Here is a 24,360-nt window from a genome sequence, read left to right on the forward strand (position 1 = left end):
ACCTGATCGTGTCTGGAACCAATTAAAGCCCAGGAAGCATGCGAGGGATTTTCTTGATTGGATCACTTGAGGTGAGAATCTGGACCACACCTTTAGGGGCAGCCCCATACAAGGACAAGGAAGAAAGCTGCTGCCTTTGGCCTACTTGCTCTCATTCTCACTGGCAAGTTCATCTGTCTTGTCCCTGAGGCATTCCCTCGCTGACATTAGAATCCACATATTCAGGATCCCAGTGTAGACTGAAGACCAGCAGCTTTCTAGAATTTCCTGGGGCTGGACTGGGGCTGTTGACAATTAGACTCAAGGACTGAACAGCTACCAGACCCTTAGCCTTTCTGTCAGAAGACAGCAATTGTTGGACTGTTCAGACCACAGCCTGTATGTAAGTCATTCCAATAAATTCCCTTCTGGAAGGAAAATCTAGAGAAAGCAGAATCTGCCTGAGGTCACACAGCAAGTCAAAACAGACAGGAAAAGCACCGGCTTGCTCCTGGTGAATTGAGCTCAGAATTTCAGGGTACGCTCCTCTGCCCTGGCATTTGTGTCAAGAGGTGGTCGAGATGGGTTCACTTTACCCCTTTTCTTTTTTGGCCCCCCTGTGCCTCATGGTGGTGCTACCCCACTCAAGGAACAGACACATGGTATGCAGGGTTTTTCACATTCTCATAAGGGCCAGCACTGCAGGACGCAGGGAGCAAAGCATCTGGCAGCATCCTGGGTACCACCCTTCCTCTCAGCTCCAGGGTCCCTCTTCCTCCCCTGTGCTGGGCTTTAGGGGAAAGTCCCCGACCTCAGACATCTCCGCTGACCCAGAACGGACTCAGATTGGCTGCAAGAGTTGCTATAGTGGCAGGAGATGGGAGGGGACTCTTTTTAAGATCCTTAACCTGGAAACACCCAGTGGCATAGTAGAAGACTGGGAGCCCACTGCTGTGTCCCCAAGAGGAGTCGCCCCTGAAGAAAACATCTGGCTGGCTTTGGGGAAGCAGAGCCTGGGGTAAGAGTACAGTGGAAAGCTCTGGATTGGGAAATGTGGAACTCTGATGGGTTCAGGAAGGGGGTAAGTGCATCTCTCTTTCTCTAATAAAAGCTCTTTTCTATTCCTTTCCACAATGAATATGTATTTTATGTAAGTAAGAAAAGTAGGATGTGGCCCCTGTGATCAGTTGCAAGGTTCATGGAGCATATTTCAAAATCTATCGGCCTTGGTTTGAGTCTCAGATCTTGCTTTCTTGCAGTGCTGGAACCAACTCAAGTTCCTAGTACAGTCTAGGCTTGCTCTCCCACTGAGTTACACCCCAGCTCTTTACTGCTCAGATCTTGACTTGAATGTTTTTTTCCAGAATCAATAACGACAAAGAACCGAACTCTTGAGCACAGGATCAGGGACTGATGGCACTTACACTTACTGAGCACCGTAGAAGTACCAGCATGTTCCAGTCTCCTGAAAATTTTGCAAGGGGCCTATGGGTGTGGCTTGGTTGGTAGAGGCTTGCCTAGCACGTACAAAACCCTGGTTCCATCCCCAGTACCACATAAACCAGGCATAGGGACAAAAGACTGTAATCCTAGCACTTGGGAACTGGAGGCAGGAAGGTCAGAAGTTCAAGGTCAGCCTTGGCTACCTAGTGAATTTGAGGCCAGCCTGGGCTATGGAACGAAACAAACTCCAAAAGTCTGCAAGAGGCAAACTCACTGAGAAAGTTCGATGAGAAACTAAGAAGCAACTATTGTAGAGGTGTCCCATTCTTCCCAGCTGCTCTCAGAGCAAAGGAAGCTGCGGAGGGCACAGGCCTCCAGCTCGGCGGATCTGAGAGTTGTAGGGCAGATCTACATTCTGGTGCATACACACCTTAGATTCATGGGCTGGCAAGGGATGGAGAATTTCTTCCATGCAGGAGATGCCAGCGTTCAGGAATAGCATGTCTAAATTTTAGGTCTCAAAGATATCCTCATGGTCATTTCTACCATCCGACGCCTGGGGCCTGAGCTCACGGTGGCACTGGACCACAGCACAGGCATTGCACAGGCTTCCAGGGTAATTCTTATGTCACGCCAGGGTGTGTGCTGTCCTGCGCTGTCTCAGGTTTCTATCTGGGACAGGAGGGGCTGGAGGCAGCAGCACTGGGAAAAATGCAGCTCATTCTGTGCAGTCTCTCCAGGCCTCAGTTTCCCTGCATGGACACGGGGAGCAGAGACTGGACTACCTTATCAAGAGAGCACTTGGGAAAGTATGGATTCACCTTTGATTAGCACAACATCTTGAGGCTTCACCAGCACTGAGCCCTGTAGGCCCATAGGCCCCTTGCAAAATTTTCAGGAGACTGGAACATGCTGGTACTTCTACGGTGCTCAGCACCTCTCTCTAACACCCAAAAAAGACACCAATGCCCCACAGAGAAACGCCAGAGTTGCCCATCCAGCTGCATGTGTGGGTACAGAGGAGGAAGCCCCCTTAGGCCACCTGGGGGCTGGTGAAAGAAGCTCACCTATTTGCCAAGCAGGGGAGGGAAGGGAAGGGAGCGTGGTGTCTGAGCGTAAGGTTTAGAGAATAAGGCAGGAAGCCTACACAATAACCCATATGATCTCTGTTGGCCAGAGAGCTCTTTTAGCTGGATGCCAGCTCAGGTCATGGGGCAGTGAGGTGCTGGCTTGGTAGTTGTCTCCTTCCTGCTCCGACAGTTCTCACTGAGGCTGTGCTGACCTGGGCTTGGGTATCTTGGAGCCTGTCTCTCTTCATAGTAGCTGTATGAACTGTAGCTGTAGCCCAGCCGTTCTGTGTCCCTTCCTATCACCCTGATGGTGCCTAAGACCCTCAGAAAGGACAGAGTTGAGTCAGAAGGGGTGAAAAGTGTTGAGGTACATGGGAAGGAATGTGTCTGTCTACATCCAAGGGGATGAGGGGATGGGAATGAGGGCACAGAGGGCCTGACCTCACCAAGTGTGTGTGTGGACAGTGGGAAGGTGTGGGTGGGATGTGTGTATGTGAGATTGTCCATGATGGATCTACCTGTTTGGGCACACAGATTCCAGACTTGGAGAGGCAGGTGGGACCCTGTGGGCTTCTTCAGGGGCAGTCCTGGGCTCTGGGAGTGGGTATGTGTCTATCTGCCCTGCTGGATAGCCATTTAGCCATGGCAGGGATCCCTTCACCTAGCTCAGGACAAGGCTGACCTAAGTTAACCTGCCACTCTGAGCTGACCCACAGAATACACGGGGGTCCAGTATTTCCCAAGGGTCCTTTGAGCAGCCAGGTCTGAATCTAAGAGGCAATGTACTTTGCAGAAGGGGAGCAGGAGGGCTGGGCCTTGGCCAGAGTCCAGTCCACACGGGGAAGTCTCTTCCCAGAAAGGTAAGTGCTTCTGGAGAGATGGCTCAGAGGTTAAGGACACTGACTGTTCTTCCAGAGGTCCTGAGTTCAATTCCCAGCAACCACATGGTGGCTCACAACCTTCTAAAATGAGATCTGGTGCCCTCTTCTGGCATGCAGGCATACACGGAGGCAGAACACTGTATTGTATACATAGTAAATAAAGTCTTAAAAAAAAAAAACATTTTTTTTTTTTAAAAAAAGGTAAGCACTTCCCTGACTTCCCACAGCCTGAATGTTCTCAGGGCCTAGATTAGGAATGATATGGAGGAGCCTTGTAAGCTGCGGCTCTGTACCTGCTGCCCTGAGAAAAGCGGGAGAGAAGCATAGAGTCTCAGCCTGGGCATCAGGAGCCCAGACTGCAAAGGGCAGGGAGAGAATGAGGACTTTGCAGCCAGTGCCGCTGAGAGGAGTCTACTTTGTCCTGTAAGCAGCTGCTCATGAGTGGAGCCAGGGAGAAGGGCTGAACAGGAAGCCCTGATTTCAGATAAGGTGAGGATTGCTGAGCCGCAAAGCGACAGAGACAGCAGCTTGGGGAACAGGTCCAGAGGGCAGCAGGGTGAGAGTCAGCTCCAGCAGCAGCAGTGTCTCAGGTGTAGGATGCTCCTGTTGAGCCCCTGGGGAGGACTGCAGAGCCACAGGGCTCCTGAAGCCCAGGAGAAGATGGGGAAGGCTTCTAAGTCAGCAAGGAAAGGGTCCAACCAATCCTCAGGAGCCCTGGGAGCCCAGTGGAGGCCATTTCTGTCTTTTAGTGACTGTCCACTACAGCCTGGTCAACTGGACACTGAACATGCTAATGGTGGCTGGACTCTGGTCTCCTCACTGCCTTCCTTCTCCCTTCTTTTCTATGGGTCACAAGAATATCTGCTTACTGTCTCTTAGATTTGAAAATAAAACTGAGGTGGCCAGTGGCTTCCTTTGGCCTCTGTTGCATAAAGATATTTGGATTTCCACAGGACTAGATGATGTTTTAATGCTGGAGAATCTCTGGAGTCCAGGGCAAAGTCGACTTCTCTGGGTTAGTGAATTTAGAAGATCACCTTCACGTTTCACTGAGCCTCAGTTTTCCTCATCTGTGAAAGGGGTTGTCCTCCATTTCACTTGTACACACAGAGGCTTGGGACTAAGCAGCAGCTACTGTCCATATTCCTTTAATACGCACACCCACCCCAGGACAGGATGAGGGTGGCTAGACACTATGCTTTAGTGTCTAGAAGAAACTTCCCCTGGAGCCACCCTCCGCCAGACATGGGTTGGAGTCGGGGAATAAATACTCCAGCCTTCTGTTCCTCTGAAGGCTGATGGGGGCTCCCGATAGCTCCAGCGGGCCTAGGGGACTCTTCATGAGTGACTGGCTCCTTAAGACTCTTCACGGGCTACTTCTGGTCTTGCTACTCCGTTCCCTAGCAGAGGCACCGTGGCACCAGCCTCCAGTCACCTTGTATCCGGGGAAACAGTGTAAGGGCTCAAGGAAGAATCCCTTCTAGAGGCCAGGGTCAGAGCCTTTCAGAGGCTACAGGTCGAGTGACACTTCCCAGTCACGTTCCACCATAGCCTTTACCATAGCAACCATAATGACTGTAACAGCGACTTCCGTGTGCATCATGATGTCACGCGTATTTCATGCAGAGTCTCATTTGTCTTCACAGCAACCTGTGAGGCCATGCGAACTATGACCCTGTTCTACAGGCCGAGAGCCCAAGACATAGAAAGACCTGTCTCCAGGTCCCTCAGCCATCCTAGAAGGACCCGTCTTTAGGTCCCTCAGCCATCGGGAACAGAACTGGCCTGTACCCCAGTCTTTCTGCAGTCACCGGTGCTTTCTAACTTCTGTGTCTCCATGTGAGCTCTGCCCAACGCTAAGGTGGGGCTCTGGAAAGCACACCAGCCACGCTTATTTCTAGGATTCTTCTCAGGCTCCATAGCAGGATCCTGAGGAGGTTGCAGAAGCCTGTGCTCCACACTTTGACAATGTCAGCTCTTACTGGCAGTCTATCAGGGACACTCGCGACCCCCATTGGCTTGAACTTTTTACTAGAAAGAGTTGAGCAGAGCGACGGCATGCTTTGGGGAAAGGTGCATGAAACCCAGCCACTTCAATGTTCTGGCGTGTCACAAAAAATGAGGTAAATGTTACCAGGCACCAGCTCAGAGGCAGCCATGGAGGAATCCTCCTTGGCCGGGTTATTAGGCCAAGTTCATGGTATTAAAGATGCAGGCTAGCAGATGATGCTAGCCAGAAGCTATTCTCAGCCAATGAGCTTCCTACAGTCAGAGAGGCACTGAATACACAAAGAACCTCCCTGTCTAAGAAGGGTTCAAGGTGGCTATTTTTATACATCACCAGAAGATCCTGTGGGTGTTGGAAATCCAAGTAGCTTGAACTAGGCAGCTCTCAGAGCAAACCCGTGGACTCTGTTAGAAGCAGCGCCACCATGCTGATACTGTCTAGACTCTCACTTGCTTTGTGCCCCAGTGATGGTTGGGTTGTCCTTAACTTACAGACAACTCTCAGAGGTTCAGAATGGATCTGTAGGCTGGCCAGAGTCAGTGTAGCAAAGAAATAAAAGTTGGAGTGGAAAAATCCACACCACTCCCTGTGTCTGCCTGCCTGCCTTCATGAATTTTGCTTAGAGAAGCTCCAGCCAAGTCCACCTGTTATGATCAGTACTGTCTCCTGTTAGTGCAAGGGTCACCAGTGCCATATGTTAGCTTCTGGCGCAAACCAGAAAACAAAAACCTCACAGAATTCTCCTTCATACTCTCAAAGATGGGAGTCTCCAGAGCTAACATGGACAGAATTCACCACCCAAGCTAGCAGCTAATTGCAGGATTCTTCAGGGTTATTGTGAATTTCATAATGACTGATTAAGAAGGGGAAGGGGAGGAAAGGTGAGAGTAGGAACCTTAGTGGGGTGAAAGAGGGGAGGGGGAGAGGAGCAAGGTGGACGAAAGGACTGAGCCCAGGGAAAGCTGGGTGACAGTCACGGGTTTGAATTGCACCAGAGGGCGGTCAGCACCGTGGACAGCCACACACAAGGCACCCTGGGAACTCCCCTGGCTCAACACAACTCTCAGCATCTTCTCCACGGGAACCCAGCATCTTTCAGGCAAACGCAGCCCCTTGTGACCTCCTAATTAATCACAACTGTCTCCGACCACCAGCTGGTCCGTCCCTCGGGGAGAGAGCTGAACTCGATGGCACGTTTAGCAAACTGGTGAGACAAATGCAACCTCACCAAGAAGATAATCCATTTCCAGGTTCTTTGACATCGAGCCTGTGTTAAGGCAGAATGGCAGGGCATCTGTAGGGATCGACCTGGCCCACCTCTGAATATCTTCACTGCTTGCTGCAGGAACAAGCGACCCCCTCACAGGCCCATCCGTGTGATGCTCAGGGAATAAATGCCCCGTGGGATCTTGAATGGAGGTGTTCTATGTGTTTTCTCAAGAGACTCTGAAAATGGAGTCTTGTTTCTGCCCTCTCCATTTCCTGGAAAGGTCACTTGCTTCTTCACCTATGTAACCTGTGCTATTGGTCATGAGCCAGTGACTCGGACGACACACCTATCTTAGTTGTTTACAGCTAAAGCAGATCCCAGGTATGAGAGTCAAGGGTGCTTTGGAGTTGGGGCAAAGGCAACAGAACCAGGAGACAGGAAATGGGTCAGGGGTGAGGGATCAAGGGAGAAAGAAGTTAGGCAAAACTGAAACCTTATAGAAGCGATGTTCCAAATGGGAGTCAGAAACCCATTCCAGGCATTCACAGTCTGCGGACGGCACCATGGCGTTGGAAAGACATGCTGGTCACGCCTCCCGGTGTGCGTCCAGGCCTATTCAGGTCTAGACCTCTTTGCCAAGATTTCCCCCATGTTCCTTGGTAATGTGTCTCAGATCTGGGTGCTCTTTCCTTCTTTACTAGAGAAAGCTTTATCCACCATTTGAGGATCCCTACCAAATGTGCTGCCTTCTATGATGTCTGCCAGGGTGTCCCATGGAGTCATTTCTGTTCTCTGTATATCAGTTTCCACAGTGCACAATGGAGACAGATGAGGAAGATTATTCCAACGAGACATTAGCTGAATCTGGACTGTTGCTTCTGGCTGAAAGCTGGTTCACCTAGACTCCCCAGAAGAGGATTCCACTCAAGTGTCCCCTTGGCTCCTTCAGGCTGCCTCTGCTTACTCCCAACTGGCATCCAACTGCTACCCCAGGATTGTGGCTTCCCTGGAAGAGAGGCTACACCTCCCATGCTGCAGCTACATGAAAGTGCACAGTGCCCTGCTTTTCCATATGCCACGCTGCTGACTGCTGAGTGGGAGCCTAGAAGGCATCCTAGCTGGACATCTGGTCAACCTCCTGTCTTCTTGCCCACACCACCTTCACTCTAGTCTCAAGGGAAGCAGCCTCGAGGCTTGGGCTTTCCTTTAGTTCTCTGGCGGATGGCTTCATTCCTTGCGTACCACCCTCTGGTGAGCAGAGGGTGTAGAGTTCTTCTCTGGGTAGAAATGACCCTGTCTCCTTTTAGACACGATACGACAGGCAGTATGATGCCACACTCAGGGCACTTTTACTATCACAGAGATGGGCAGGCTGAGTAGGGAGGATGCTTTCCTGCCAGCCAGTCCTCCCTCCATGTGTAAAGACCACTTCACATAAGAGATATCCACCACCTATGTGTGTTATACATCTCATCCAATTGAGAAGCTTTTGGTTTAAGTGTTACACCAGAGGATTGAGGGTCGTGGTGTCCCAGATTATCTAGTTAGCAAGACACACAACCTAAATCTTTCCCACCCATCCCAGGAGCATCCACAAGCAGCAGCAGCAGCAGCAGCATCCTCTCTAAGCAACTGTAACACTCTGAGGCCGTCTATTCAGATGGTCAACATATTACTATTTTAATGACTTGATATTAGTACAAATGAAGTCAGTCATGAGGATGAGAAATCTGCCACTTTCTTAGAACCTTGTTGCGCCAATGGTCAGACCCAAGCCCACTGCACAGGTTTTTCTCCAGCTGAGATTTCCTCCCTCCGCACTCTGACAGCTAGATCTTCAGACATGAACCAAATGGGGTAAGCATGCATTTGCAAACTGGTGACAAGCACAACCCTGTTAGCAGAAGGCCACCAAAGCTCAGGAACTCAAGCCCTGAACATATCACCCAGTGACAGACTGTTATAGAGACAGCCTCAGAGAAGACACCCTGTCCCCACAGCCAACCAGGAACAAAGCTCCTGCCAAACTCAGCTGTGCATTCCTGCCTCAGTGTACCAAGGATGGGGGCTATGGACCAACAGCCTGGAATAGCCTGTGGGCATCTTAGGGATGTAGAACCCAGCTGTGTTCAGACCTGTCATTCCAGCTGCTCTGGAGACTGAGACAGAGGCTTCACAGGTTCAAGGCTGCCGGGGCTACGGACTGTTTAAGGATGAAGATGGGGTGTAGACAGGAGTTATCTAGCATGTCTGAGATCCTGGGTTCCATGCCCGCCACTGCAAAAGCCAAAATCCAAACCAAATGAGGTCATGGTAGTTTGAATGAAAAAATGTTCTCCATCATCTCAGGCATCTAAAGACTTAGTTCCCCAGCTAGTGCTGTTTGGGGGAGGTTCTGGGGAGGTATGGCTTTGCTTGAGGAAGTATGTCACTGGGGTTGAACTTTGAGAGGTTTTTTTTTGTTGTTGTTGTTTCTGTTTCTTTGTTTATTTTTGAGATAGGGTCTCAGTCTGTAGCCCTGGTTATTCTGGAACTTACTCTGTAGACCAGGCTGGCCTCAAACTCAGAGGCCTGCCTCTGCCTCCTGAGTACGAGATTAAAGGCGTGCGCCACCACACCCAGCCCTGGACTTCGAGATTCAAAGCCTGGTGCTATCTCTGTTTGCTCTCTGCTTCATGCCTGTGGCTGAGATGTGATTGCTCAGCCTTCTGCTCCTGGCTCCATGCTCTTCTCTTTCTAGAACCACAAGCACAAATAGACTCTTCCTTCTCTATGCTGCCTCGGCCATAGTGTTTTAACACAACAGGACAAAAGTGACATGTACAGAAGCTACTCCATTTCATGAAGTGAAGTCTGAAGTGGAGCCTGGCTCACAAGCCCCAGGAGCCTGTGCCTGGCTAGTTTTATGTCAACTTGACACAGGCTCAAGTCAGTTTGGAAGAGAAAATGCCCCTGCCACGTTGGTCTGCCTGTACTGTACTTTTGTTGATGACTGACGTGGGAGGGGCCCAGTCCTGGATTGATGGTTCCGGGTGGTATAAGAAGACTGGGTGAGAAAGCCATGCGGACTAAGCCAATAAGCCGTGTTCCTTCATGGCCTCTGCTTCAGTTCCTGCCTTGAGAAGAGCCTGACAGTCTGGATGATGGTCTGTGAGGTGGAAGTGAGATTAACCCTCTTCTCCCCAAGTCGGTTTTATTGGGGGGTCTAGCACAGCAATAGAAACCCTGACGAAGGCGAAGCCCTTGTGGTTTTTCTTCCTGCCTGTGTGGGCCTTGGCAAAAGTCCTTCAATGCATAAAGCCTCATCCCCTCTCTGTGGATAGCAATGGTTGCTAGTGGCAACTCCTGGGAAAGGCTATGGGAAGAGACCTGGAGTCAAGCCTGACCTGAGCTTAGCACCTGGTTACCAGTGGACTCTTGACAAGCAGGTAAGAACTGGAACTCAACACCCCCTGCTTAGGAAGGGGCTGTGGGACAGCGGCTGCAGCAAAGACATCTCCTGCCTCTCCCACCTGCTCTCCTTGGTTGCAAACTACCAAGCTGGGAACACTGGCAAGCTCAGGGGAACTCTGAGAAGCCAGCGGAGCTAAAGAAAGTCCCCACTGCTCAGAGTTGTGGCATTGCAATGGGTTTCTGGTCTCAAATGGAAGCAAGTAAAAGCAATGCCTCAGGCTTGCCCATCCTCCCTCCTTCCCTTCCTTCTTCCACTTCTTTTTATTTTGTGGTCCTGGAGATTGAATTTAGGGCCTAGTGCACGACAGGCAAGTGTTCTACCACTGAGCTACATCACCAACACCCTCCGAGCCCTTCAACTTGTTTTGAGACTGGTTCTCACTATGTAGCCCAGGCTGGCCTCAAACTCTCTGTGTAGCCCAGGCTGGTCTTGACTTGGAATCATCTCCCACCAGCCTCCCCAGCAGCAGGGATGTCAGGCCTGTGCCACGAGGTCCGGCTTTCCTTGTGCCTACTTCCAAGGCCACTATGAAGATGGCATGAAGTGCTCGGGAAAGGACAAAGGCTTTGTGCTCTATCTTAGAAGAGACAGGCCAAGATCAGGTTCAGCCTCAGGGCAGAGGAGAGCAGGGACACAGGAATGTTGAGTGGCTGGAGTGGACGCCGGGGTGGGAGGGGAAGCCTATGGTGGCTTTGGGGTGATGGGGCGTCATAGACGGCGCAGGGCAGACATTGAAGATGAGAGCAGTGGGCAGTGGAGGGCTAGTGTGCCCCAGCAGAGGGGAGGGGAAGACTCACGTACACCTGCGGGCAGACTCCTGGGCCAGCTGTAAGCGGTAGACCGAGAGGCGGTTGACCCCACCACACACGCTTCCTCGCTCGCCCTTGCAGTCCATATCACACTCGGCTTCGCTCACGTTGGCTGCCTGGATCTTGTGGCCACAGTAGCACTCGGCGCCGAACTCCAGCCCAGCATACAGGTAACCCCTGGGGGAAGCAGGTGTCAGGCAGGACCACACGGCCAGGGAGACCCCAGGGGATGGGAGACACCCTCAGGTAACAGGATCCGGGAGACTTTGGGGTACAGGGGATGGACAGAGTCTCCACGAAGCATGGAGACCACGGAGTGATAGCACATAAGACCTCAGAAAGGGGACAAAGGGGCTGGAGAGGCAGAGAGCTTGGAGGAGGAATGGGGGGTCATAATTACTACAAAGGGAAGGACAACCTGTTGGGAGTCACAGAGGGTGGGGAGTCAGTGAGCCTGAGGCACCTGGAGGGGGGAAGGAATTCAGAGACCCCCTTGGGGACAGGGAGAACATCTTGGGGATACCCACCAGCCCTCATCACTGCCTGCTGTGCTGTATCCCCATAACACTTCCCATGTCCATATTAACACACTTACACATAACACACAATTATAACACTCTATACACACACAGATTCACTTATACATATACATTCACAGATACTCATACACATTCACTCATATACACACATTAACGCATTCACATACAAGTACAAATTCACACAATCACTCATGTGCACACACGTATTCACTCAAACATTCTCCCTCTCTCTCTCTCTCTCTCTCTCTCTCTCTCTCTCACACACACACACACACACACACACCCCTCCTCCAGTCCTCTCTCAGCACTGCAGGCCCCAACCTCTGCCTTCCACAAAACATCACCCAAGGAGACACCTCCATTGCCAAGTCCCCTGAGAAGCACTGGGGAAGGGGAGGAGGCAGGGTGCTTGCACCCCTTTGGCAGGCTATAAAGCCAAGCTCACAGTTCCAGCCAAGAAAAAAATTTCTTCCCCGAAAACAAAGCAAAACAAAATTCCAGGAGTTCTAAGGAGATGCTATTTGTTTCCTTGCTGTGAAATTCATCCCTAAAAAGGACACTCAGTGGACACGGGTCTAAACACAGTCTAAGGGAGGCTGTGGGCTTTGGCTGAGGACTCGGGGAAGGGGATGGGGAGGTCTTGTCAGCCCCCTGACCACCATGCTCCCAGAGACAGTCTCCAGAGCCATGGGGGCTCCTCAGAGAGAGACCTGCAAAAACCCCAAAGGAATTGTCAGTGGCTATGGCTGCCTCCTACTCAGTGCTGGTGGATGGGCAGAGCCGCCAGATCTGTGCTTGCACAGACCCCGGTGACTAGGTGGCGTTGGCCTTTCTCCATCTGCCTACTTTCTGGGAGGCAAGAACAGGAGACATGACTGAGCATCTTGGAACCTTACTTGCCTCCATGTCCTTGTCGCTCTGAGCCTGCTTCTCAGACATCCCCGGGCCCCCCTCCTACAGCGGAACCCACAGACAGACATCCCCGGGCCCCCCTCCTGCAGCAGAACCCACAGACAGACATCCCCGGGCCCCCCTCCTGCAGCAGAACCCACAGACAGACATCCCCGGGCCCCCCTCCTGCAGCAGAACCCACAGACAGACATCCCCGGGCCCCCCTCCTACAGCGGAACCCACAGACAGAAGCAACATTCCCAAGGAAAGTATGTTACTGATTCTGAAACAAGGGATAGCCTGTAACTCAGAGCCAGAAGGGATGAAGGTTGAGGAGGAGGGGCATGGTTCTAGAGAGGACTCAATGGCTTCCAGCTGGTGAAGGGGCTTGTATTGCCAGTTGGTCCCCTGGCTTGGAAGAGCTGGGAGTTCACAGGGCATCTGTACACTGCTCTCTTAGAGAGGTGCAGTTTAAAGCCACGCATGATGGCACAGGCCTGCAATCCCAGCCACTCGGAACCGGAGACAAGAGATTGAGAAGACTTGCGATCACACAAGGACTGTTTCTTAGAAATGGTCAGGTGTCATGACTACGCTCATCAAAGTAACCAGCTGACCGTGCACACCATACCACACAGCTGACCGTGCACACCACACCTCACAGCCTCCTCCCCAGCACAGTTCACACAGCTGACCATACACACCACACCTCACACATCTCCTCCCCAGTGCAGTTCACACAGCTGACTGTGCACACCACACCTCACAGCCTCCTCCCCAGTGCAGTTCACACAGCTGACCATACACACCACACCTCACATCCTCCTCCCCAGCACAGTTCACACAGCTGACCGTACACACCACACCTCACACATCTCCTCCCCAGTGCAGTTCACACAGCTGACCATACACACCACACCTCACACATCTCCTCCCCAGCGCAGTTCACACAGCTGACCATACACACCACCCCTCACACATCCCCTCCCCAGTGCAGTTCACACAGCTGACCATACACACCACACCTCACACATCTCCTCCCCAGTGCAGTTCACACAGCTGACCATACACACCACACCTCACACATCTCCTCCCCAGTGCAGTTCACACAGCTGACCATACACACCACACCTCACAGCCTCCTCCCCAGCACAGTTCACACAGCTGACCATACACACCACACCTCACACATCTCCTCCCCAGTGCAGTTCACACAGCTGACCATACACACCACACCTCACACATCTCCTCCCCAGTGCAGTTCACACAGCTGACCGTGCACACCACCCCTCACACATCTCCTCCCCAGTGCAGTTCACACAGCTGACTTGCACACCACACCTTACACACCTCCTCCCCAGCATAGTTCACACAGCTGCAGTCATACTCCCACAGACCACACTCACATGAATCTTTGTGTACGCACAAGTATGTGAACACATATGCACACACACATGCACAAACATGTATATATACGTTTTAGATGTGTGTAGACACATGCATGCACATTAATCATGATTGCAATCCTTTGTTTCTACAGCCCTTGTCCACCCTCTGCCAGTCTTTCCACAAGGCCAAGGACACCATGGAGGGAACCCTGGGTAGAAAGAGTTGGAATGGATATGTCTGGGAACATGGTAGAGGCGGTGGGGTGGAGGTCACTACCGTTCAGCACAGTTGTCCTGGCAACGGAAGACTGTCATCTTTTTGTAGTCAAAAAACGATACTCCTCGCAGGGCCCGACTCTGGGTGTTGTCCAGGTAGCAGCCGATGTACTTGGCTATGGGGAAAGAGGAAGAAAGGAGATGAAGCTGGGGGTCTGCAGGAGGCCCTTCCCAGTGTGGCTTTGCCAAGTGTATATGTAATGCCTGATTCTGTCCTCAGGGTACAAACAGGAGATGGGAAATGCCAGACCCTGGCCGATGAGGGCAGTGGGCCTGAGTGGGTGAGGCTGCAGGCCCTGATGACCAGGGCACAGGAAGGACTCCCTTTCCTGGGCCACAGCCAAGTCCAGCAGTCTCCTGGTGACATTGGCCACCGGGGCCACATCCCTATCCTAGAAGGAGCTTGACTCACCCAGGATAAGGCCTGTTTTAGCAGCTGTGGAAGGTCTGGAAGGCACGCTCCTTTCTGTTGGCAGCCTCAAGGGTCTCGCTGCACTTGGACAGTTTGAGGTTCAGCCCACATTTCACTCTGTAATTCCCCAGTTCTGATCTACGGAGCTTAGGTGGGGTGACTTTCCCAAAGCCTTGCTTTCCTTGATTTGGGGCTGAAACTACAACCAGCTGGAGTGGAATGACTCACAAACGTTCCTACTGTCCTGTCCTGTATGTACTAGGCGCAATGTTCTGCGGAGCAGGATGAGAAACTGGCCGCTCACTGGGCAGGGCACACTTTACAGTTTATATCCGTGGTGGAGCTGGGTAGATGCTTCCACCTGCGAATCACTTCAGATGATTGCTAAGAACCATCCAGTTATTAACTGTGAACACATGGCTTTTCTTTATGTCAACCAGGAACTCACACACAAAGATGGCACTTTACAGTTTGTGCAAAATCTCGCCTCACTTTTCTTAACACCTGGACTCAAGCTACAGTAAGTGCTTTTCATGCACAACCCACTGAGTCCTCACCAAGACTCTGTGAGAATAGCATCTCTGTTCTGCAGTCCAGAGAGGACGTCATCTGCTCAGGGTAACACAGCATGTATAAACGAAGCCAGAGTTGGGCACGCACAGCCTGGCTCCAGATCCTGCTTCTGGATGGTTGGGACGTGCCTGCACTCTGGGAGACCTGGCATTTCGCCCTTACAGAGGCCTAGAGAGGAGAGACTGAATGCTGGACAAAGATTCACATGCGGGTCTCTGGGACCCACACCAGCTCTTCCTGCCCTTTCCCTTGGGGAAAAAAGGATCCATCTGGGTCCCAGGGAGTGACCAGGAAAACCTCAATGTCATTTGACACTTCTCTGCCTAGGGGACTGCCCAGGTTAAACAAGCAGCAATCCCTGTCCTTGTACTGAGGGGCTGTTGTCAGTCTCTGTCCTGGCAACTTGGACTTCCTTCACAAGAACAGTCTGACTTCAAAGGGAGTATTGCTGCCCCAACATGTCCCCTCCCTGCATCCTGTGAGCCCATCACTAATGACAACTCTGGAGGGTCCCACTGGCCTTTTTTCTTTTTGGACATACTAAATGCCTCCCGTCTCAGACAGAATCTCAGCTGACAGGGTGCTACAGGCACAGGACAGGGTCAGCCACATGCTTCATTTGGGCCTTTGCTTGTTTATTTCTGTTTCAGGTAAAACCCAGGCCTGACACATAGTTGGTCAGCACTCTACCACGGAAACACGATCTCAGCCTTCCTAACATTTGAAACTCTAAATTTACAGGCTCCTTAGGAACCCATTTTTTTAAAAGTGTGTGTGCGTGCACAGATGCCTGCAAAGTCAGAAGGGGGCTTGAATCCCCTGGAGTTACAGGAGGTTGTGAGTTGCCTGATGCAGGCGCTGGGAACTCTACTCATGTCCTATACATGGGCAGTGTACGCTCTTAACTGCAGAGCTACCTCTCCAATCCCACTGGGATCCATTTTATAGACAGAGAGTCAATTATTGGGACACTAACATCCTCTTGCCTCTGCCTCCCAACTGGTTCCCTAACCCAGTTAGGGCTGGTAGCCCTGCCCATCTACTGGCCTGCTGGAGTTATGCCCCGAATTCTTACGGATTAAAGCTGGCAGTCCCCTGCCTTCCCTGGCTCATGATGCTGGCATTCTGTAAGACCAAAGATGACAACAACTGGTATCAAGTTCAGTCTGTGCAGGGGAGCAATAAATGGGGGTGTATGTAGAACAATGGGGAGGTGGGAGAGAGAATAAGGAAGGAGAGGGAGGAGAGAATTAGGAAGTGTTGCAGTCTAGGTATCAGAGCCCTTCTGCAGCCCAGCAGCGTGGGAGGCAGGAGGACACTCCCCAGAACCTGATGCTGAAGCTCACTGACTTGCTGAAAGACCACAAGAAAGGTCTCAGACTAAACCCCAGTTCAGATTCATCTCCTCCAAAGCTGCCATTTCTGGCAATGCTACCCTGAGGCAAGACCCTGGGGGTTTCTCCATCCTGCTCACACACCAGGGTGGGGGACTAGACAGTCAGGGTAGGATCATATGTCCTTCTCCCCCCAAATCGGGACTTTTAGTTTGAAATGGAATGCTCACTGTGGCAGACTCCTTTCTCAGTTAGTATGGTGTGGTGTGGGGGATGGAACTCAGGGGTCTAAATGGACTACTGGATGCTGCATGACTCTACCCTGGCCTCCCCAGGCTAGCATTAAACTGAGATGTCCTCTACTTGTTGAAGGGACACTTGAAGGCCTGTTTCCTCATCTGTCAACAGAATGGAGACACAAAGTCCTCTGTGCTTTAAACACAGGCCTGTCACCACTGCCCTGTGAAGTCAGTGTCAGGATACACAAGCTGAGTTACTTTTCCTACCTCCCCTGACCAGGAGTCCCCTCCCTGGCAGCCTATCTGGTCCCGATCCCTGGACTATCACAGTGCTGCCAAGGTTGAGCTCAGTCTCATGAATGACAACCCTGGAACCTCCCTCAGCCTTTCCCAGGACCTGTGCTCACATCTCGCAGTGGTGGCAGAACCTCTCAGAGACAGGGGAGTTCAGGTACGTAAAACAGGGACACAATGTCACAGGCCACATGAAGGGGGATTAATGGCTGAGCTCACACAATCCACAGCATCTCCAGCACCCCAAAGACTGCTGAAATACTAAGGAGCCGGGCTGGCACCATGTCCAGCCTGGAATCTGGCGTGCGGCATCTCATAGCGCTGAATCTCCTCTCCACACATTTTCTTCTGCTCTCATTAATTCATGGAATTTCCCCCTCTCTGACAGAGGCCGTCTGCTAAGAGGGTGGTCGAGCACGAGCAGGTTTGAACGCTTTCTTCTGTACTGTTGGGAACACACCTCTGAGATTCCCGCTGTGCAGAGTCAGCCAGATCTGGGAGTGCGGTGCCTATCCACAGAACTGGGCTCTAGCAAGTGGGATCAGACATTCTACCTGGGGTGCCTTGAGGTGACCCGTGTCTTACACACAGCCCCTGCCCAAGAGCGACACCAGAGTCTTAAGCCCAATACCTCAGAATATTGCCTTGTGACAGATGGCCACACTGCCCCAGATCAGGTGATAAAGTCAACTGGAGGAGGGAGGCTCCAAACCAACAGAGCTGATGATCATGTGACCAAATGAGATGAAAAGAGGACACTGGAGAGAGCGTGTGGCCCCTACAAATGGAATAAACGGATGAGTGGAGATAAGTGTGCATATATTTACATGAATAGTATGTATTGTTTGATTGTATGTTCACAGGTATACGTGCGTGTGTATGTGTATTTGTGTGTAGGGTGAGCATTCATGCATGTGTGTATTGTGCATCTATGTGCACACGTGTATGGAATGAACACTTCCATACACATGTACACATCATGTGTGTATATTTGTGTGTTGGGTGAACATTCATGCATGTGTGTGCGTGCACATGTGTGAGGTGGATATTTCCATACGCATGTGCACACTGTAGCTGGAATCAGGTGCTGCTCCTCAGGTGTCTTCTGCCTTGCTTTTGAGACAGGGTCTCTCACTGGCCAGGAACTCACCTAGTAGGCCAGTCAGTGAGCCCCAGGGACCTACCTGTCTCTCCTCCCCAGTGCTCAGATTGAGTACTACAAGCCCAGCTTTTCTTATATGAGCTCTGATCCTCTGGTTCTCTGTGTGAAATGGGACTCAATAATTTCTACACGCAGTGATGTGCAATCCCAAGCACTTGGGCAGACTGTCTGCTGCAGTTATTGCTTCTGCATCTTCCACCAGAGGAGATGAGGAGTGGGCTCCCCGCTACTCCTGAACAGGGTCACACAACCCTCCCCATGTCTCTCCTTCACACTCCCTGCTATCTCAGGGAAATTTTGAAATCTAGCTGGGTCTCGCTCCCTGGCTCTCCCTGAGCAGCTGTGTGACCCAGGCAGCTCACATGACTTCTGTGCAGTTCCCTCCCTCAAGGGCAGACCCCGGGGTGTTGGGGATATTATTGTAAGGTGTGTGACATATGCTTATGCTGCATTTGTTTAACTCTGTGAAGCTGGATTCTTTGCCTGCCTACAACACCTGATGATCCTACTAAAGGGTTGAATGGCCAGTAGCAAGACAGGAGCAAGGACAGGTAGGGCTGGCAGGCAGAGAGGCTACGAGAGAACAAGGGGAGGAGGACATCAGGAGCCAGCCACACAGCCAGCCTCAGAGTAAGAAGGAAAGTAAGAGATACAGAAGAAAAGGAAAAAGCCTGGAGGCAAATGGTAGTCGGGATAATTTAAGTTAAGAAAAGCTGGCAGGAAACAAGCCAAGCTAAGGCCGACCATTCATAACTAAGAATAAGCCTCTTGTATAATTTATTTGAGAGCTGGGTGCTGGGCCCCTCAAAAAGCCAAAAGAATAGAAGAGAAAGCACAACACTGGGGCAACTTACGGATCCACATCTGTGGGTTTCGGTTTACACACTTACTCAGCCTGTTTTGCTCCTGTGCTCCTTCCTCCTTGGTTGGAGGGAGTCATGAAGTACTCCATGACTGTTGTGGGGTTGGAAGCCATACGTGATGCGTGCACACTGCCCTGGGAAGTGCCTGGCTCTCAGCACCCTCCATTTGACTCACAGCCATCTGAGGTTGGATGCTTTGTCACCCATGACCTGCTCAAGGCTGTACAGCACAGCTTGTAGCATAGGGATCTGAACCCTGGTCTGGGAGCTCAATGCTCAGGCTTTCACAAGGCTGGCATGGGCGACAGACTCACGAACTGACCAGTACCGACTACACCCGGGGGTCTGACGTCATCTCCACCCAGCCGCAGTTCTTCCCCTCCCCCTCTTGGCCCCATGGGCTCAGAAGCTCAGGTCCTGCATGTCCACATACAGCAGGGATGCTCAGGAGGGAGCCATGCTTCAGTGCCAGATCAGAGAAGACTTCGATCTCGATGGTGCTGGACCCCAAATCAGTCCGTCAACAGATGGGCTGCATCTGTACTGTTCTAAAGACACTGCCTGCCGAGAGTCTGGAGTTTGGGGTTACTTTTCTGTACCCTTTCCCTTCTTCCTTTGCATTTCATAAATACGTATAAGCACAGAAGCTCTCATGCTTTGGAACTCAATCACCCTTGTTTCAAACTTCAATTATCCTGCAAACAGCCGGTGTAACCAGTGGAAGCCACTGCTCTCTGAATTCAGTCTTATCATGTGTAAAACGGACTAAAAGGGCTTCTAAGTCATGAAGTGGTGCTAGTTAAATAAAGCAACGGATCAATCCAACATGGTCCAGTCCACAGGGCAGCTACTAAGTGACATATTATCACAAACCACAGGGTGTGGCAGGGACGTGCATAGACCATCCCATTCTTGTGAGGGCCCACAGTTCCATCCTAATGGTCAGAGTTCAGGCCCATTCTTGCTCCTCAAGGACGAACAACAAAATGTTGACCAAAGGTGTGGCTACTGGACGCCTTACTCTTCAAAGGCCAGTCAACAGGACGTTTTGAATTAGGGCGTGGTTACCAGGTGTTCTGAGACGTAAGGAGGTAATTATGCTTGCTTGCCCTTTGTATCACGGAGTCTTGTGTCCTCCCCCTTTTGTTTGCATTATGTAAAGGCTGTGAATAAAAACTCAGGGATTTTGGCTTTTTGCTTTTGGCCACAGTATCCACTGGACGCCCTCCCGACTCTATCTGTTGGCTCTTATGTATTTCTTCCCTCAATCCACACTCCCGTCCTATGGAACATACAGACCCGGACACATTCTAAGCCAGGAGCAGGAAACAGTGCTGAGCATGGCTAGGCAGCTCAAAATGGCATTGTTAGTGTTGACGGCCATAATGGCCATCTATTAGTATCTCAGTATGCCACAGTGGTGGGGTCCAGCATCCCTTGTGACTCAACACATGTATGAAATGCGGTGTTTGCACTGAACTCCCTCACGAGTTCTACAGCTCTCTCTAAAAGACTTTAGGCCCTAACGCAGTGCGAAAACTGAAAATTCAAGGGGGGGGGGGGATCCTGTGTATGTTCCTTACAGATGCATTTTTCTCCTGTGATTTTTGTTTGTGGTTGGCTGAAACCGAAGGTATGAAGCGTCAGTCATGGGGAGCTGACTGTATTCATTCTCACAGCCCACAGGGACATCCACGCCCAGATCCACTGTCACAGCTGCTCTTGCATGGTACGGAGAAGAAAAAAGCATCTGATTAGACTCGGAAGGGACAGTGTTCTGGAGGTAGACAAAGCTGAAACTAGGAGGTCCCCTGGCAGAGGGAGAACCACACATTCATTTTCCCATCCAGTCACTCTCTGGGCCCGCCTGGAGCCACAAGCGTCCACCTGGCGCTGTCCCAGGTGCTGACGGGTTGAGCTGGCCAAGCACTGGAATATTCTTGCCCCAGAGTGCAAAGACCCAATTGTACAAGGAAGGTGCCTTTGGATGGTGATGCACCAGGCAGCAGAGTAAAGCTAAGGAGTATGATTGTGACCAGACAAGGAGCAGAACTGGTTAGGACACTCTGGGAGCGGCTACGGGGGAGAGGGGGGGACCTGAGTGGTGACTACAAGGAAAGGAACTAAGCATTATACAGGGAGAAAGGGCAGAGACCCTGGGGCAAAGACAGCAAGGAGAATGAGTGTGCAGGAGGGAATCTGAGAGCTTAAGGAGCAGGCAGGCGAGGACTAGGAGCTTTCATAAGATTGGGAGGTGTTTGGAGTGGTCAGAGATGGAGCTTGAGTGGAGAATATGGAAAACAGAGTGATTTCTCTAAAAGATCAATCTCTCATGCCTTGCCATGCTAAGACATGGCCGCCCCTCGAGTAGATCCTGGAGGTACTTCCTGAACACTGATTGCTAACTGCCAGTTCTGTCCCAGCTGGGTTGCCTGATCCACGTCCCACTGGTTCTCAGGACTTCTTAGAAGTGAGCCACTGTTAGGTCCATGTGTCAGGTGTGGAAGCTGAGGCACGTAAGGTCAAGCCATTGCTTAGACCACACAGATGGCTAAGGTGGGGTTGAAATCCTAGGCCAAGACCCCCAGGCCACTCTGTGAGCTCTGGGCTTTCTCACAGTGTCGGGAGGTAGAGTCTCCTGGAGAACTCCAGAGCCAGGTTCAGGGTGGGACTGGGGCAAGAGCACCTGTCCTTAAAATGGGTCTCTTGGTGAACCTTGTGCCTTTTGGGGTGGAGAGGGGCTTCCTACAGTGGCACACATGGGCTTGTGGTACCAATCCTCTCATCCCATTCTCACTGGGTTCCCTGTACATCCTCCCATATTAATCTCATGAGTTGTGGCTATGACTGGTTTCCCTAGCTTGCGGTCATGTGGCATCTGCCAGTGGAGTGTGGGACACCTGTAGTAGCTGCCAAAGGAGTGGGGGTACCTTCAGAGAAAGCCAAGAGTCTGGGCAGATGGTTTAAAATCCGGATTATACTGGAACTGGCTGTGCAGTCCTGAGCCAGCATCTTTACCTTTCAAACCTTGGTTTCCACATCCAGTTCTTGTTTGTTTTTAGTTAAGTGCTTGTGTGGTGGTGGCTTTGTGCCAGAGGCATGGGATCCTCCTGGAGCTGGAGGCACAGGTAGGTGTGAACCACCCAACATGGGTGCTGGGAATGAAACCCAGGTCCTCTGCAAGAGCAGCATGGGATTGTGCCTAGCTGCTGAGCCGTCTCAGCAGTACCATCTGTTGTGAGGCTGGGTCTCTAGCCTAGTCTGGCCACCAATTCCCTGAGTAGCTAAGAATGACCTTGATCTTCCAAGCCTCCTCCTTCTGCCTCCCTAGTTTTGGGATTATAGATGTGCCCTGGAGGTCACATGCTACAGAAGTGTTCTATTAACTGAGCTATACTCCCAGACTTCCACATCTGCTCAACTGGCACAAGTTCATCTGTACCCTGTTCAATCCTGTGAAATGTACCGGTAATCAAAATCCTTCTGGCTGTAAAAGGCAGAGAAAATGCAACAAGGCAATGGAATTTACCCGGGGCAGTGTTAGTGCCCAGAGCTCCACTGCCCTGACAGAGCTCAGCAGATGGAGAACTCTTTGGCATGGCCATTGCTTTGCTTTGCTAAGTAGCTGCCTTCAATCTTGGGCTCCTGGTGTCCCTTTTTTCCCCCTTTGAGAGAGTCTCAGTACATAGCCCAGGCTGGCCTCCGCCTCCTCCCATCTCAGCCTCCCCAGCGCACCCTGCCCAGCTGTCTCACTGTCTTTAAGGCAGGCAGAGTAGCTGGTTAGTACCCTGGAGATGCTTCCGCACGTGTCCAGTGCTCACCACAGATCCCAGGACACTCAGTGCTCTGGAAACACACATGCTGGAGTTTATGTGTTTAACAAGCAGGGATAAAGGGAAAAGGGGTTCCAAACTGAGGCAAGCAGGGGTTCGAATGGAACCTGCAGATGAGGAGCTCATTACGGACGACAGAGCAGATTTCCTGCCTACTGTACCTGGAGCACCTTTAGCAGTGGCCGGTCGCTATTTCTGCCATTGTGATCTGTATCCTGTACTTTTTCTCTTTCATCAGTCCCCCCAGGCTCTTACCTTTCTCCTCTTCTTTTTCCTTCTCCTTCTCCCGGACAGCCCTCCCCTTGAGGGCTCGGCTCCAGGCTCCTCCGTAGTCGCTCAGCTTGGCTTTCTCGCCGGTCTCCTTGCCTTTGAATGAGGGTCCGTACCTGCGTGCGATGCTGGAGGCCTCTCCCGTGTCCCGGAAGCCTCGGCCCAGGTGCAAGTCACCCAGGAAGGGTAGCTCGGCTCCTTCTGCCGGGCTCCCCGCTGCAGGGCTGGCCTGATCCTGGGGCACAGCAGGCTGGCCCACGAAGCCCGCGTGCAGGAAGACGAGGCTACCAGCGGTCAGGTAGAGAGCCAGTAGGGTAAAGAAGCGCACGGGTTTCCTGCGGAAATACCGGAAACAACGCTGGAACTTGAACCAGAGCTTGGCCATAGCCGGATCATTCCGGACTGGCTCAGGGCTGGCTGGGCTGATGGCTGGGAAGGGGCGAGGAGGGCGTGGCTTCCCAGGACACCGTAGTTTGCAACTCCAAGGGCGTGGTACTCTGAGCTCTCTCCTGCGTTGGAGGCGCGCTGTAGCCAGAAAGCAGGCTGGGCTGAGGCCAGAGGAGAGGAGGCCAGAGGTTCTGAGTCCCAAGCTCAAGGTGAACTGCTTGGGGTCAAGAAAGGGGACCTACAAGACGCGGTCTCCTTTCCCCTCATCTTGTTCCTCTCCCCAGAGTATGGCTAAAGAACTCTGGTGAGGAGGAAGGGAGAGGAGTCCAGTACTGCAGGTCACTCTCGCCCCTTCTCAGCCCCTTCTGGGCTGTTGAGCCTGATTAGTTCACTAAGGGCGTTGACAGTGGCCTCTCCTCCAGCTTCGATGGGCGACCAAGCTGTGTGCCACCTTCTGGGCACTCGTGCTGGAAGGCCTCCATCTGGTCAAGCTTCAGGTTTCTGGGCTACCACCTGCAAAACAGCAGTGACACGGGCATGAGGGTCCCACACCAAAACCCAGAATGCAAAGAGGTTCTGAGCAACATCAAAAGAGTATGAAGAGCCCCAGAGAGGGCTGGAAGCCAACGACGGCGGAAGGAAGCACTCTGTGAGGGGTTGCATGGGCTTCGGGGTTCCAGAGCCCTCTCTGCCTTCGTTTTCTGACACAGGGGAATTGGAATGCTTTAGTTTTAATGGCAATTGAAGCTTGGGGGAAATCTTGACCTCAGACAACCACAAGTTCTTATACATTATTTGTACACATCTGTCCCCCAGAATCCACAGGACCTTGGTCCCAGGGAGGCTCAAGTATCTTGGGTACAAAGGTAGGGTTTTATAGGCTCTGCCCACACCCTCCTATATGTTTCAAATCATGTCACATGTCCTAGCACACCTAAGAACTTCAGTGCTCTAGAGTTGTTACAGAGTTCTTAAAATAATGGCAAAGGAGAGCTTTTCTATACATTCAGTATGGACACTGTGTGTGTGCATGAGTGTGTGTGTG

At 51.7% G+C, this 24,360-nt stretch overlaps 1 protein-coding gene across 4 annotated transcripts in view; it reads right to left on the reverse strand.

Moving 5' to 3' along the window:
- Wscd2 (WSC domain containing 2) overlaps window positions 1–24,360 on the reverse strand; it is a 90,798-nt gene that overhangs the window by 22,856 nt on the left and 43,582 nt on the right. For all 4 annotated transcript variants that reach the window (XM_041649136.1, XM_041649138.1, XM_041649137.1 and 1 more), the window contains 3 exons: window positions 22,914–23,828; window positions 13,950–14,064; window positions 10,847–11,031 (listed from right to left, as the gene is read on the reverse strand). In XM_041649136.1, coding sequence (XP_041505070.1) covers window positions 10,847–11,031; window positions 13,950–14,064; window positions 22,914–23,313 — 700 coding nt within the window. In that variant the 5' untranslated portion in view covers window positions 23,314–23,828. The remainder of the gene's footprint in view (window positions 1–10,846; window positions 11,032–13,949; window positions 14,065–22,913; window positions 23,829–24,360) is intronic.

This window comes from Microtus oregoni, unplaced genomic scaffold (genome assembly GCF_018167655.1).
Source record: "Microtus oregoni isolate MIOR12 unplaced genomic scaffold, Mior012 000003F_ref0000135, whole genome shotgun sequence".
In the NCBI taxonomy this organism is placed as follows: domain Eukaryota; kingdom Metazoa; phylum Chordata; class Mammalia; order Rodentia; family Cricetidae; genus Microtus; species Microtus oregoni.